The sequence below is a fragment of the Corylus avellana genome, chromosome 9 (genome assembly GCF_965113065.1).
Source record: "Corylus avellana chromosome 9, dhCorAvel1.hap1.2, whole genome shotgun sequence".
In the NCBI taxonomy this organism is placed as follows: Eukaryota; Viridiplantae; Streptophyta; class Magnoliopsida; order Fagales; family Betulaceae; genus Corylus; species Corylus avellana.
In genome coordinates this window covers 18751766-18768556 of record NC_142498.1, presented here as the reverse complement: position 1 = coordinate 18768556, position 16791 = coordinate 18751766, and the positions used below count along the sequence as shown (strand labels likewise).

At 36.6% G+C, this 16791-nt stretch overlaps 2 protein-coding genes across 2 annotated transcripts; one reads left to right on the top strand and one right to left on the bottom strand.

Annotated features, from left to right (window-relative positions):
• Nucleotides 1–541: 541 nt before the first annotated feature.
• LOC132189744 (Chaperone DnaJ-domain superfamily protein) lies at nucleotides 542–3735 on the bottom strand. Its single transcript, XM_059604524.2, has 5 exons — nucleotides 3451–3735; nucleotides 3282–3359; nucleotides 3092–3167; nucleotides 1121–1194; nucleotides 542–1026 (listed from the first exon to the last, which is right to left on the bottom strand). Exons 1-5 carry the CDS (start codon nucleotides 3550–3552, stop codon nucleotides 955–957), a joined length of 402 nt encoding a protein of 133 aa, XP_059460507.2. The 5' UTR covers nucleotides 3553–3735; the 3' UTR covers nucleotides 542–954.
• A 3350-nt stretch (nucleotides 3736–7085) lies between these two features.
• On the top strand, nucleotides 7086–15302 carry PGI1 (phosphoglucose isomerase 1). Its single transcript, XM_059604390.2, has 14 exons — nucleotides 7086–7806; nucleotides 8200–8322; nucleotides 9095–9193; nucleotides 9309–9392; nucleotides 10018–10161; nucleotides 10237–10302; nucleotides 12566–12634; nucleotides 12733–12840; nucleotides 13709–13761; nucleotides 13844–13982; nucleotides 14127–14283; nucleotides 14451–14529; nucleotides 14818–14884; nucleotides 15000–15302. Exons 1-14 carry the CDS (start codon nucleotides 7258–7260, stop codon nucleotides 15132–15134), a joined length of 1872 nt encoding a protein of 623 aa, XP_059460373.2. The 5' UTR covers nucleotides 7086–7257; the 3' UTR covers nucleotides 15135–15302.
• The last annotated feature ends 1489 nt before the right edge of the window (nucleotides 15303–16791 follow it).

The following is a 16791-nucleotide window of genomic DNA, read 5'->3' as shown; positions in this document are numbered from 1 at the left end:
TTTATTTTTTATTTATCGTCCATTTTTATTTTTTTATTTTTTTTAATGGTGAATCTAAAAAAAATGGGTAAGAGATGAAAAAATAGCATATAAAATTACACATTTTAAAATTTTTATTTTTAAATTACACGTTTTAAATTTGCAAATTAAGAGCCCCTTCCCGGATAAGTGTAGGTTTGAGATTACAATTTTGCGAGAATAATCTGTGTTTTTAAAAGATATTGCAAAACATAAGATGTTTGATATTGAGATTTAAAAAACACTTAATTTAAAAATAAGAAAATAATCTACGATTTCTATAAGCGGGCTAAGAAGTTTTTATTTAAAAAAACGTGAATTTAAACTAAAATCGATAAAAAATTACTTTTTAACATGTTTTACCAAATAGACCCTAAGGGTGAAATAAAGTCTTACGCTTGAGCAGAAGCTAACAAACGTTAAAGTAATACAATGATAATCACCTCTAGCCTTTGGCCTCCTTCATTCTACTATCAACATTGCAAATGAGTTGCAAAAGGTGATTTAGATGCAGGGAGCAGGGGAGAAGCAATATGCCAATATGGATTGATCTGTGAAACAATGAGCAGGAAGGACTGATGCCCACTATTTTTCTCCAATTGTTATTGTTATGAAAAACACGCAAAACAAATGGAAAGAACAACTTCAAATAACATGGGCTACTTTGGTTGAACAGTAAGTTAATTATATCCAGCCTATATCCAGCCTTAGATATACAATACAGGCAAGGGAGGGCATAGAAGACCTTCCACTCAGCCATTAGAGAGGGATCAACAGACCTCCAAGTAGAGGTAAAATGGACGGGTAAGATGTTACAAGATGTTGGTAAGTTTTCCATTTGTAAACGAGCATTACATAATACTAAACCCCCCAAATGGCACCATGAAAGTTTGTCCTCGATGTGCTGAAAGGTTAATCTCTGAATGTTATCTCCGCTTACCATATTGAATGCCTTATCCCAAGACCATTGCATGTCAATATAAGGCCTTTGTAACGGTTGAGATACTCCTGCAGCCAACAAATGATAAATTACAATGTGAATAAACATTCATAAAATAAAAGCAAACATTTTTGAGGGCAGAGAAAGGGGAGAAACACTCACGATTATATTATAATCATAGACATAAAGCATCCCTTTCTTGTCATATTCTCTCCTTTTGACAGGATCACTCAAAACTGTTCAATAGAATGAACAAACTTTGTTAGACATGAAGAATTTGTTACACGTTACTTTTTGATAACTCTTTTTTTTACCCCAAGGAGATAGAAGGGAGAAAGGGGAGATGAGAGATTCGAACTAATGACCTTTACTTCATAAGACATTGCCTCCAGCCGATTAAGATACCTCTTAGGGTTTAAAAGATTCAGAGGAACCACATTCCCAAAAGGTGCTTCCAAGAAAACCTTTTTGATAAGTGCATTGGAAACATGGAGATACATAAAACACTCCCAGCCCAAGGACTAACTGGGCAATGCACAAAAAAGATGTGTGATATGTATTTTGCAATAAGATCAAGTTCCCCATATAGTTCTCTTGCCATTTGTTCACTCAATTTTTTTGTCCTTACCATGTCTCTCCTTCAATTCTTTTCATTTACATGTCATTTTTCACACTCTTTTAAAATAAATGAGTTTCATTTCAAGAAGTACATGTCATTTCCAAAAGGTGCTTCCCAGAAAACTTGCACTTAACAGCCCAAGAAAACAGGCAAAACACAAAAAATAATAGTGCCGGCAGAGTCAGTCTGGACCCAGAGGCGGCCCGGAGACACAACTCTCACCTAGCTCAAGTGAAACAAGCATACCTGTGTCAACGCTATATTGTTTACAGAAATCAAACTCATCTAAAAAAAATGAAACTCTTCTTCCACAAAATCTACAACTAGGTTTTGTCAAATAAGTTCATCAACTTCAAAAGCATTATATCCTCAGCACACCAATCAATATCTCTAAAGCATAAAGCAGTATCGCATTAACAAAGGAAATATAGACGCATGAACTTTCCTCCTAATTCATCATATCTCTGAGGACGGACAACAAGAACTGAGCAAATTCCGTATAAGCATAATGACTACCACAACCAAAAAAGGGACTCTACAAATCGTACACCCTTGTTAAGCAGTAATCACCACAGAGTCCCCCAAGACACAGAAGCTAGTTTCCACCATTGTAGACATCCATGTACAAATATACCTTAAATTCAAGTATCACACCTAGAACTCAGCGCCCAAAATCCAGAAAATTATTTGGTTGCTTTCTTCACAAAACACACCACAAAATGCAAGAGCCACCGCTCACCAAGTTTTGCATACAACATATGTTGTATAAGTAACTAACATATGTTGATATATTGGTCAGCCATATCATCAAACATGGTCCACTGCTTTTAAAACATGCCCTGAACAGCAATCTAACCCGCAAGAGCAAACAAACCCACACTTCCTTCACCAAAATCAAACCTTCCCTATCATCACAAATAGACTCAAGAAAAACACAACCAGGAACATCCCACCCCCAACCCCACAGCCCCCCAAAAATACAGATCAAGTAATCAATCCTCTGACCATCTGTAAAACCTGTAGGAGTTAGTAAAACAAGTCACTTCTGACTCGTACCTAGCAATATTTAAGATCTAGCCAGTACATATCCTTCAAATGTCCACGAGATAACACATATATTGGGATTGTATTCCCAATCAAATACCCTACCAGCACAATGAATCATGCCAAAAGTACACTATCACCCTAATTTTTCAAAACGTTATGCATTTCCTTCTTGATGGAATGTGGTGTCCATAAACCCCTTCTTCCTGAGATAAAATACACCATGAACAAAGCTAAAGAGACATATACCTAGTGTATCTCTTACTCTCTAAAAATGCAAATATTCAAAACAAAAATAAAAAAACAAAGCCTTAGAACAAAGTTTATGCCACGAATTATGCCATCACATCACACAATGCACCTCAATATACAGCAATGAACATGAGCAAATGCAGAAAACTTTATAACGTTAATATATACCTAAAAAAAAAAAAAAAAAAAGCTTAAAACAGTCCAAGACGAAGACTGACCCTGATAGGCCTCGTTTATCTCTTGAAACCTCGAAGTCGCGCTGTCCTCGTCTTTTAGCTTATCCGGATGCCATTTCTGCACAAAGCAAGTTCAGGCACAAATTAAGGGATTACCTTATTACCAAAATCGCATGCGACACCAAAAAAAATAATAATAATAATTATAAAAAATAATAAAGTAAATACAAACCAGCGCTAGGCGGATGTAATTGCATCGAATGGAGTCGTCTGTAGCATCATAATCCACCTCCAATATCTTATAGTAATCCTACAATAAAATAAAAATAAATTCTACGGAAATTTTTTTTAAAAAAAAAATGAAACGAAAAACAAAAAAGTTTTGAGGAAGAAACATAAACCTTGGGCTTGGGCAATGCGGAGAGGAAATCGAAATTGACATGGGAGTCTTGGTCGGAATGTTCGTGGTCGGTTACATTGTCGTCCCACTCGTCCCAAATCATGTTGTGTATTTCTTCGACTAGCCAGGCAGAGAGGGAAACCGTGAAAACACAGAATTGGGGAGGTTTCTGGAGGGGATAATCCTTTGAGGTGGTCGGTGGTCGGTGGTCCTACGTCTGCGTGTGTTTACAACTCCACAAAGCTCCAAACTTCTCTCTGTTTACTTTACACTGGGAAATTTCTAGATGACCCCGCGCAAGACAGAAAGAGAAACAGAAGATTTTCGCAGCTCAAAAAATATTTATTATCCTTTTTTCTTTTTTTTTTTCTTTTTTCCATCTTCTGTTGTTTAATATATTTATTAACTTAAAGGCTTTCATTAAATGAACAGAATCAACTTCTTCAAAAGAACCGGATAATATTTAATTAATTATAATAAAAGAATATTTTTGTTTTCACTCGATAATATTTAGTTAATTATAATAGAAGGGTATTTTTGTCTTTCCTCTCGATAATATTTAGTTAATTATAATAGAGAAAATATAAAAATACTCATCTATTATAATTGACTGAATATTATTCGGTTCAAATAAAATTGAGAGTATCCTAATTCAAATGGGTTGTTTAGAGTATGTTTCCATTTTTTTTTTTTACAAGATTTATTTTCTGTTATTGGTGTCCAATATTTACTCGCTCATCAAGTAAATGAAATTGTGAAATTCTAAGCATGTGTTTTTGTTCATCACTAAGTTTAATAAAATTGTATACAAATTTTATGTTTCTCTTTAATAATTACTTTTTTATATACACCAATTACTAAGTTTTATACTTGTATGGTGGATGTTTAATCTAAAGATCATATTAGATCTTTAGAGTGTACACAAACACACCAAGTAAAGAATAAAATGAGTGACAAAGGTATAGGTTTCTTTTGAATGCGTGTGTCTTGCTTGTTATAAATCAGAAGCAATGCCTTGCAAATAATTTATATGCAACTTTGTTTTGTAAAATCAAAATGAAAGATTGAATTTTGGAATCTCACAATACATTTTCTTTTTTTCTTTTTTAGCTAAAAAAGGTTATGTAACGTGAATTATTTATTGGAGGTTGATACTCTCTAGAAACGTATGTACTGACACATATTAGATACACAACAATATAGTTGGAGAAAATAGCTTGTTGTGTGCATGTTGAGCCCCACGCATGCACCACCATAGTGCAGTGCACTGCACCATACGGCCCATGGGGTCATGCACACTCAAAGACAGATTTAGAGGGAATCGGCATGGCCCTCATCTACCCCAAATTACAATAAAAAAAAAAATTAAGATAAAAAAATAATAATTTAAGGTATTTTTTGCCAATTGATCCATCTTCAAAAAAATTTTGACCCTGAGTTCTTAAAATTCAAAGCTGACTCCGTTCTTGTGCACACTTCCTTGTTAGGGCGTCTCACATAGTCGTGTTGTGCACCTCTGTACCAACACCACACCAAGTCGCAAAGGTAGAACAATGTGTGATTGGTCTTTGCAATATGAGGTTGTGGCCGCGTTCAAGGTGGTCACTGCATGAGTTTGGGTCATGTTGTTTGGGTGGTGGCCTTACTTGGCACCAATGCTATTATTGTGGCAGCGATTGTCATGTGTATGGGTGAAGAGGTGGCAACGGCAGATCAAGAGTCCCGACTATTCCTTCAAAATTGCCAGCTTATTTTATTGTCAATCTCAGCCATCGAATTCCATCCAACCGTCTAAATATCACCACGTGTCCTACTCAAAATAAAATAATAAAATAATTAAAAATTAAAAATTAAAAATTTAATTTAATAAGTCACCTCATTTTCCCCATAGGGGGTAGCCGGCCATCCCATCGCAACGTTGGGGGTGGCCGACGCCACCCCCAAAGACTGGTTGAGGGTATCTGGCATATGGCCCCAAGGGGTGGTTAGGCCACCCAAAAAAATTTGTTTTGGGTTTGGCCTTAGGCGGTGGCCGAACCACCTCCTAGGGCCCTAGGGGGTGGCCGGCGTGGCCAAAACCAAAACATTAAGGTGGTATCAGAGCTGTAATAAGATTAATATAAAGTAGAATAATATAGAATAAAGGAAATAGAGAAAGACACATAAATTGAGGTGGTTCGGCATATATCCTACATCCACACACTAAAGCCTTATAAACTACATATTTAATTAATGTATGATTTGAGTACATAGCTTTATTTATAGAGCTTTAACATAATTTCAAATTAAAAAAAAATAAAAAAATCCCTTAAATTAAGAGTAATTAATAAAAAATCAAATCAACAATAATCACAAATCAAATCCACATTAATCATAAGGATTTATATCCTTACGAGTAGTGTAATGCCAAGCACATTGGATGCAAGCATGGTAGTTGTAGTAAAGTCTAAGACAATTAGGTACAACTTCATCAGTCTAAACATAGTACTTGTGGTTGCATTGATGCAAAAAGGGTTGAAGGGTGGATAAGGTTTTAGGATTAGGGTTATATTATTTTTAAAAAAATTCTCCTTTTAAGGAAATAGGTCAAATCAGTACAAAATATAATTTTGTTTTTGTGGATATTTTGCTCTTTAGTATTAATGTTGCTAATTAATCCATTAAACTAATAATTTTATTCAATATAAAACTTTTAAGATAAAAAATATTATTTTTTATACGTTAAAGGTGTTTTGATCTATTTAACTAAAGAATAGTGCTATATTACATTTTGATCTTAAGATGCAAATGTAGCAGTCCTAACCGATCATTAATTTTTTTTTTTTTTTGTTTAACAATGACTGATCTAAAGGTTGGGACTGTCACATTAGCATTATGAGATAATTGCGAGATAAAAATATCGTTTATAACATTCCTCTTAACTAAAATAACCCCATCTCATTACTGAGTTGCACTCCTTAAGCTCGTCTAACTACAATGCAAGAGAAATGATACATCATACATGCACTCTTATGTTCACGCTCTCAAGTGTACAATAATTGACGTGGTAATTTTAAATGTATTATTTAGAATCTAATGGTGTTTTTCATAGGCAAATTAAGAAATACGCACTTAAAAATATGAGAAAACTTTACTTAGCCCCTAAACTTCTATTGCTATTGCAATCACCCCTTAAAGTTAAAAAATCTCTCAATTTAATGTATTAAATTTTAAAAAGTTTGCAATATCACTAATTATGTTAGGATTTGAGGTTAAATCATACGAAAAATAGGTGAAATAACTTTTATACCCCTATAAAATTTATAAATATATTTTTTTTAAAAACACGAGTATTTTGAGGATTTCAAAGCCTCTGTAAAATTAGATAAACTAAATTAAGAGTTTTTTTAAACTTTAAAAAATAATTGTTAGATGAATGAAAATTCGGATTTCTCATACCATATGTGTCTATTATTAGTTATGGAGTTTGCCCAAACTGGAAAGAAGAAGCACTTGAAAGCGAAGAAGAGGCAACGGATTACAATGAAAAAAGAAGAAGAAAACAGAGTAGGAGGATGAATATTCGAGGCAGTATTGTAAAATAGAAATCCGCAGGGGCCCATTTCCGTCAACGTGATGAGACACCTACCAATCAATGTGTGAACCATGTCACCCTGAACCAGAAGACAAACTTAAAACAATTTCAGCACAGAGAAAATTCAGAAAAAAAAAAAAGAATAAATCGAACAAAGCCAGCAGGCATGGTGGAGTAATAGTAGCGATCGCAGGCATCTCAGCATCGTGGTCATCGCTCGCTCACTCTCGTCTAATGGCTTCAATCTCAGGCATTTACTCCTCTTCCCCATCTCTCAAGCCCCGGACGCACCTCCTCAAACCCGTCAACTCGCTGCGCAGAGACTCAGTCGCATTTCCGGCTCGCTCCAGGCTCGCCGATCGGAGCCTGTGTCTCACTCCGCCTCAGTCGGTGGCTCGGGAGGTCTCGACGGAGCTGTCGAAGATCGACGACGGGGTTCTGAAGGGGACGAAGAAGGGTTTGCTGGAGAAAGACCCTCGTGAGCTGTGGAGGAGGTACGTGGACTGGCTGTACCAGCACAAGGATCTGGGGTTGTACCTGGACGTGAGCCGGGTCGGGTTCACGGATGAGTTCGTGACGGAGATGGAGCCCCGGTTCGTCGCCGCCTTCCGCGCCATGGAGGAGCTGGAGAAGGGTGCGATTGCGAACCCGGACGAGTCCCGCATGGTCGGCCACTACTGGCTCAGGAACCCCAAGCTCGCGCCCAACTCCTTCTTGAGGTTGCAGATTGAGAAGACTCTTGACTCTCTTTGCGACTTCGCAGACGACGTCGTCAGCGGTAAGGTCAGTTTGTCTTTGACTTTCCCTTCTATTGTTCTTTTCTTATTGTCAATTTTTGATGCAAGGTCGGTTTTATATGAATAGTTATTGCTAGAAACTTGATAGAGTTTTCATTGTGTTCATCATATTCTATTAATTAAAAAAAAAAAAAATGGTACAGCACTTGGTGGGTTGAGAAGGCTGAATGATATGCAGGATATGTTGAATGGAATTGGGGTCTCATTTCTATTATTTGCTCTAGGTTTAAGATATGAGATATCTATTGCATGTTTTTTAAATGCGCGCTAAACTTCTGATCTTTGGGATGGCACCTCAATATTTCTGCTTTATGGTGTCACTGGTGGTCTACTTTGGCAGCTTGCCTGATGTGCTGTTTGATTGAATTCAAAATTGCAGATCAAGCCCCCATCTTCTCCAGAAGGTCGCTTTACTCAAGTACTTTCTGTTGGGATTGGAGGTTCAGCTCTTGGACCACAGTTTGTTGCAGAGGCATTGGCACCTGATAATCCTCCTCTAAAGGTATGTGAGACCCTTGTACTTGGATCTTAAATGGTGATGATTTTGCTTCTTTAATTGCCCACATTGGAAGTATAATGTCATTAATGTGCAACTGTGATGAATTTTTACCCCCCCTGCATTGTTTGTCATCTTATATCTTCCATTATTTCATACCCCCGTGTGCAGGATATGACATATGCATGTTGAAGAAGATTTTTTGCCTGCTTTGCCTTTTCTTGATGAATCGTGCTTTCATCTCTCCTACTTTGTAACCTCCCCCCCCCCCCCCCAAAAAAAAAAAAAAAAAAAACTCTTTCTATATTGCTTACTTTGCAGGTTGAACAGATTTTTTAAGGAAAACTATTTGAAGTAAATGGAAGACTTCAAGAAGTTCAATAGTTGGTTGAGAAGTATTTATCATGAGTACTCATCCGGTAGATATATTACACGCCACATGAAGGAATGCCCTAATTGTCCGTTTTTGAATTATATCATATAACCTAGCTACCCATTGGCTTGTTTCTATTCCTCATGCTGAGTAAGGGCCCGTTTACAATATCTACACGCTGAAGGAATGGTGAATACTCCATTTTTCAATGTTTTAACCCAAGTATACAATGCTGGTTTTTTTTTTTTAATTATTTTTTAATTATTTTTATTTTTTATAAGTAATTGACCCCAAGGGGAGGGGGAAGGGGGACCTATACAATTTTGTTAAATCTAATCGATTCTATTCCATCCTTTTTTGATTCTTTTTGAATGTGCAGATGATATTTTATTGTCTTTTTGGCAGATAAGATTCATTGACAATACGGATCCAGCAGGAATTGATCATCAGATTGCACAGCTTGGCCCTGAGCTGGCATCTACACTTGTTATAGTGATTTCAAAGGTCTGCATGGAAATTATCGTTCCTTAAAATATGTCTTGCATTCTTAATTACTGCTGTTCTGGATTGTGCTGTAAGGTTTGTTGCTTATATAATGTCAAATATCTATTTTTCTTAGAGTGGAGGCACTCCTGAAACTAGAAATGGTTTATTGGAAGTACAGAAGGCTTTTCGTGAAGCTGGCCTGGAATTTGCAAAACAGGTTTTGATCTCAGGTTTTTCTTTCTGCTTTCATTAATATACCCTGCTTCATAGTACAAATCAAAATAATTTTTCAGTGATAATTCTGATATAGTGTCACAAAATAGGATATTGCAAGGCATTAGCACTAGCTAGATGTAGATTAATTTGCATGTTTGAGTGAGTGGAAATACGCTATAATTGTATCTAATTTTGGTCATTACCACGTGAACTTCTATTATTCTTCAATTTTTATCATTTGCCTTGTTTTCAACCGACCAATATGGTTATGCATGAGGAAGTTTCACCCGTTAGCTTCCAACACTAATATGGTAGATGATCAGAGGTGTAGATACCCTTGATTGTACATTGCTTATACTAGAAATCTCTAGTAAAAGCCTAGCCAAAAGTTGTTTTTTTTTAACCTTCCGTTGTTTTCAGACTTATTTAAGCTTGTGTCACTTGCAAATCTGCTGCCACAGTGCATGAACCACTTAGCAGACTTATCTATAGCAATGATTTTTACCTTTCGAGGTCTGATTGGCTCTTACTTTGATGGAGACCTGACATCTATGCCTGAAATTTTTCTCCGGCCTAATTTGACTGCAAATTTGTGATATGCTTATTTAAAAATGTATATATTTCAGGGTGTTGCCATAACGCAAGAAAATTCATTGTTAGACAAAACTGCAAGAATAGAGCGTTGGTTAGCTAGATTCCCTATGTTTGATTGGGTGGGTGGTAGGACGTCTGAAATGTCCGCTGTTGGTCTGCTTCCAGCAGCACTTCAGGTTAGTGACACTTGAGTTCAGAATTTGTTGTCATTATCCTTTTATGTTTTATGGTTATTTATATGCAATCTACAGGGAATTGACATAAGAGAAATGCTTGCTGGTGCATCATTAATGGATGAGGCGAATAGAAACACTGTGGTAAGAATTGCATTTGATCTTTCTTTTTAATCATTCTTGTGATATGATACTGCTCTTGTTTGTTTAGTTCATAGTTGGTGATGAGATTGGGCATTTCTTGATCATGGAAGTAAAGTTTTTGATTGACAAGTTGGTGCGGTTGGAATACACTGAACTAGAACATGTGAATTGTTATTCCATAAACTATTGTCAATTGAATAACTTGAACTCACGATTTCTTATAGCAGTGATTCAATCTCGAGAGGAATGTAAACTCAAATGTGAAGTGTAGGTCACTTTGATACATTTAGAAGTGGGATCTTTTATGGTCAAAATCTAGGCGTGTTGGGTGATCATATGTAGTATTAATGTATTATGGGAACACTACTCCTAAAGATGGAATTCATAATCACTTTGATTTTTTTTTTTTTGATAAATAATGATTTCATTAAAAACTACTTATCAAATATATATATATATATATATATATATATATATATATATATATATATATATATCAAAAAATTAAAAACTAAAGGACGCACCTAAGCATACAAAAAGTATACAAGAGAAACACTTGACGAGAAAATGAAAAAAGGTGAAAAAAGTATTGAAAAATAGAAATAAGAAAACAATAGGTAGCTATCCACTGAAAAGGGCATAGAAAAAGGCGGCCTTAAGCTCTGCCGCCATCCTCTCATTGTCTTCAAAGCTCCGAACATTTATTTCACTCCAAATACACCATATCAATCAGAGCTTCCATATAGCTTCACTTTGAGGGCTACCAAACTGCCCTCTCCAACAAGCAAGAAGATCACTCACACAACAAGGCATGACCCACACTAGCCCGAATAAACCAAAAATGGAGATCCATAAGCATTAGCTATCTCGCAATGGAGTAGGAGGTGGCCAACGGATTCCCCATGCAGCACCAATATACCATAATGGTATTCCGAATTCTTAAGTTTTTCAAAGTGAGGATCTCACCTAAAAGCAACTGACCAAGTGAAGAAAGCCACTCTCAAAGGGGCCTTACTCCGCCAATACACCTCCAAGGAAAGCGAGTGCTAACATTGGGGATTAAGACATTATAGAAAGTTCTTACATTAAACAACCCTCTCTTGGGGGGATTCCAACAAAGCTTGTACGCCTTCTTGTTCCAAATTTATGGCATACAATTGATCAAAAAATGACGAAAATAATTCCAACTCTCAATCATACACTGCTCTAACAAAATTAATGTTCCACTAAGCAAAGCCATTAGAGAACTAAAGATGATCTGCCACAAAAGCATCCCTAAGGTAGGCAATGCTAAACAACTCTGAAAACTCTACCTTAAAGGAGCTGTTCCCCACACCACATGTTGTGTCAAAAACTAATCATGGAGTCATCTCTCACCTCAAATCTAATATATCTAGAAAACTTCTCACAACCCTTTCTAATGAATTTCCAAAGACCCACCCCATATAACCCAATGACTCTGTTAGAGTACCACCCACCCCTTTGACTACCATATTTAACACTGACTACCATTCTCCAAAGAGCCCCCCTCTAATAAGCGTAATGCCATGGCCATTTTCCCAAAGGGCTTGATTGGTATGTGACATACCTTCATTGCAAATTTCGAACCCCCAAACCCCCTTCATTGATCAGAGAACATACTTGGATCAGTTTACTAGGTGGAATTTGACCGCTACACCCAAACCTCTCCACAAGCAACCCTAGCCAGCAAGGGAAACAAAGACATGGAGTAGGTAGGCAAATTCAACAAGGTGCTCTTGATTAAGGTAACCCTACCCCCTTTAGACAAGTACAACCACTTACAGCCAGCCAAACAACGCTCAACCTTCTCAATAATGTCATCCAAAATAGATTTGGCTTTGAAAGAAGCACCCAAAGGAAGATAGGTACATATTAAAGGATTTATTCTTTAAGATTCACTTTCTTTGGGCTGCTGCCTCATATTGTTTTTTGAATTTTTATGCTTTTTTAGATCTCCTCTCCTCTATTTGCTGGACTTCTCTGTTGTATACTTAATGTGTACTTGGGTTGTGCCTTTGCTCTTTTTAATGAATTTGTGATTACTCATAAAAAAAAAACCTATAGGACTCAAGTAACTCTCGCCACGTTCTGCATAAGTTGAACTCATGTTTTTTCTTGAGACAAAACTGCATGTTGTGAAATGATGGCAAGATTTATTGTCAGAGTTCTATTTTCATTTGTGATATTAATCCCCCCCAACAGGAAAAATGCTAACCCCTTTGGTTTTCCTTTTTGGCTCCAGGTCCGGAATAATCCTGCAGCATTACTAGCTTTATGCTGGTATTGGGCTTCTGATGGAATAGGATCAAAGGTACTTACTACTCTAATAAGATTTACATAATGTCTGGATTGTGGAAAATTTCTGCTTCTCTTATATTGGTTTTGCTCCTATCTCTTTATTTTTCCCAGGATATGGTTGTTCTTCCTTACAAGGACAGCCTATTGTTATTTAGTCGGTATTTGCAGCAGCTGGTCATGGAATCTATTGGGAAGGAGTTTGACCTGGACGGTAATCGTGTATGTACAACAAATTTGAGTACATAACTTTTGTTTGTGTAACTTACCTTTTGAGTGGGGTAAAAGTTGAATTCTGGAAAACTAGTTCAAGTTAATTTGACATAATAGTTAGTTAGATTGAAATGGTACTGTTAGCTTCTTGGTGAGGGTTTCCATGGGTGAGTATGATTCTATCTAGAGTCTCCCTTTACTACCATCTGTCTACTCTTGTTTTTCTTGAGCCATTTAATCACTCGATCTTGTTTTTGTATGGTCTCCTGTATGGCTATCATAATTGGGTCAAGCATATTCACTCGTTTGACATTGGATCAAGCATTCAAATTGCTAAAAGATTAATGTTGTGTTTATATATTTATTTGTTTCTTGACGTGTTACTGAATGTAAATGGGTTCAAACTCTGAACCTAAGCTTCTGTACCTGGACAATTATGATGCCTAATCGCCTAGACTAGTTGGTGTAAAAATATCTTATTTATATATGATCTTGATGTACAAGATCATATATATACAAATTAGAAGTTTTTGGAAGTACTAACTAAAAAAAAAAAAGCATTCAGAAGTATCATAGTAGAATGCTTTAGCTTCAAATTTAATGTATTTCTGTGAGTCCTTGGTCTCTTGGCTATGTATGTCTTGTATATATCAAATCATGTGAGACTTGATGAATTGATTTCCATCAAATTTAACATGAGTTGTTGAGGGGTCCCGACATTTTTGTTGACCTAGCATAGAGGACCTCTTTACCCTAAAATATGGTCTTGCTCTGAGTCAAATACTTGGAAATACTCATCATCAAAGCTTTTTTTTTTCTTCTTGTCAAGATGTTTAAATGCTTCTGTAAATTAAATTTTGACTTTTTGATGTCACAGGTAAATCAAGGACTTACTGTCTATGGGAACAAAGGGAGCACTGATCAGCATGCGTGAGTTTTTGGTGTTGGGCTTTATATGATATATCTTGTGATGCAACTATACTTGTCCTGATGCACCTGTTGTTTTTTGTAGTTACATTCAACAACTGAGAGAAGGTGTGCACAATTTCTTTGTGACATTCATTGAGGTGCTTCGTGATAGACCCCCTGGTCATGATTGGGAGCTTGAACCAGGTGTCACATGTGGTGACTACCTCTTTGGCATGTTACAGGTTAGATTTATTACAGCAGCCAGTTATTGAACGCTTTCAGATGGCTCTGAATTGAAAGATAATATTTTGGTTTTGTTGTTTTAGCTGAAAAAGGGTTGTTACTTTTGTCTTGTAATCTGCACATACTGATTCCATTTCACACAGGGAACAAGGTCAGCTTTGTATTCTAATGACCGCGAGTCCATCACGGTCACTGTACAAGAAGTCACACCCAGAACCGTGGGTGCACTTATTGCACTTTATGAGCGAGCAGTTGGGATATATGCCGCACTTGTCAACATTAATGCTTACCATCAACCTGGTAAATATTTACTCCCTTTTGCCCATTGTAGAAACTTTTGGCCCTGAAGTGAGAATTGTTCTTTATGGACATCTGATCAAATGAATCTGACTGGTGTTCCTCTTGTTTTCTCTCTCTCTCTCTCCCTCTCCCTCTTTGTATCTTCCTGCTTTTAATTGTTAACTCAGGTGTGGAAGCTGGGAAAAAAGCCGCAGGAGAAGTATTAGCTCTTCAGAAGCGCGTTTTGGCAGTACTCAATGAGGCCAGGTACAATGTCAAATCTTTAGTAGTCTTGCCTTTTATCGTCAATCCTATTTAACCCTTTTTTTAAAAAAAAAATATTTTGATATTAATTTTGAAAAAAGTAAGGCCTACATAAAACTAGGATCTCAGCAAAATAATTAAATATTGTTAGCCTTATAGTTATGGAGCAATTGTTCTTCAAATGAGAAAGCTTGCTTGAAAACAAAAGGGTTTGGAGCAGGTAGTTTTTTATGCCAAAACGTACACGTCATTTTACATCTCCCTTGAGGTTGAATGTGTCTCTTTTTGCAGTTGTAAAGAGCCTGTAGAACCGTTGAGCCTCGATGAAGTAGCTGATCGTTGCCATGCTCCTGAAGATGTAAATGCATTACTTTCTATTTCCCCTTTTAGAGCCGTCTCTCACATACAAGTAAAGGCCTCGCTAACACCTTTTTTTATTTTAATTTTTTTGTTTGTTTGTGTATTTTTCTCAGATCGAAATGATTTACAAGATTGTCGCTCACATGGCTGCCAATGATAGAGCTCTTCTTGCTGAAGGCAGCTGTGGTTCACCGCGGAGCATCAAAGTTTTCCTTGGGGAGTGTAATGTTGATGAGTTGTTTGCTTAAGTTGGCAACAAAAGGTATTGTTGCATGTTTTTGTTGTATTCGAGTTTACACCAGAACCACAATAAATTGATTTTTGTTCCTGTCTGTTGCACTGCCACTTCATTGCAAGTGGGGATTTTTGTTTGAATAATATTCCATCCACACTCCTTCTGTTTGTTAAACTTTCTATTTTCTTGTCTTTTGTTAACAAATAATCTGAAACACAGAATACATTAATAAACAAGAATGTTTGTCTGGCTTCACTTCGCCTGCAAATTCAAATTCCATCATTTTTGTCGTATCATGACCCCCTTTGGTCTCGATAAAGTTATGCCTGACAGACGGGACTGTGGTTTACTCTGCAGGGATGGGTTCGAAGGGCTCTGCCTTGGAGAGGTTCCTCAACGTAAAAAATAAAATAAAATTATGCCCGACAGTGAATCAATCTTGGGTCTCTTGGACACTCTAAACCATACTTTGAAACACAAAAATATTAATAAACAATCAAAACACAAAAATAGATTTCACCTCAATGTCGCATCAAATTTTTTTTATTTTTTTTTTCAAATAAAAAACAAAAAATACTCCCTAATATAGAGCTAATATTATTATTTGAAATTGAATAATGTTATATGCCACATTTTTATATTATAACTATCTCACAATGCTAATGTGGTAGTCATTATCAACCATTGAATTTTTTTAATTTCTTTAATAAAGACTAATCTAAAGGTTGGTTGAAATTGTCACGTTAACATTGTAAGATAAAAGTATGATTTATAACATTACTGTATTTATATTTTATTGAGTTGATGTGATAGTGTTCATTAGCCGCACGTCAACCTAGTAAAGTGAGGATGTAGTATGCAACAATACTCATATAGTCATAATGATCAAACTTGAATTACATGATACTCTAAAATCAAGAATTGGGCAATCTCGTAGTGGGTTGCCAAATCCACCCAACCCAACTTGCACCGATTGTCAAAGTACTGGAAGAATGTTTGTTGGTTTTCACTTCACCAGCAAATTCAAATTGAAAAAAAAAATAATAATAATAATAATTACTCATGTAACGGGACCCATTAGTCCATCCCGAGCTGCCCATCATTTTCTCATTGCATGATCCCTTTTGGACCCCCGATTAAATTATGCCCAAAATTCCATTAATCTGTGGACTCTTAGGCGTCATTGTCGTTCTCTATCCCTTTCCTTGACTTGTTCTGGCAGTTTGGCAAGTACTTATAGGTAGGTGGTGGGTGGCCCCATCCTAATGCCATGCACCAGCTAAACGTTGGATCATCAAAAATAAACAACGAAAAGAACACATGCAGCTGCTGCCATGTTCAAATTTTTTTCAAATTAAAGTTGCTACCCTTTACTCACAAATCAATGATGCTCTTGGAGCCGTTGATGTTGCATAAAAACAAACTTGGGACTGTTAACACATAAGAAACACGTCTGCCCGCTGACTCTTAGGATCAGCGTATAGTCAAAATTATGGGGTTTTTACTTTTTATTTTACAGTGGGCGTTTTGGGGATTTTGCCCACAACACAAAAACCACACAACCGACGAGCAACACAACACGACACGGCGCACGCCGGCTAAAGAAGGGAGAAAAATATGGGCCACGTGGGACCCACCACTCCATGTGAGTACTGCGTAGCGGGAATTTA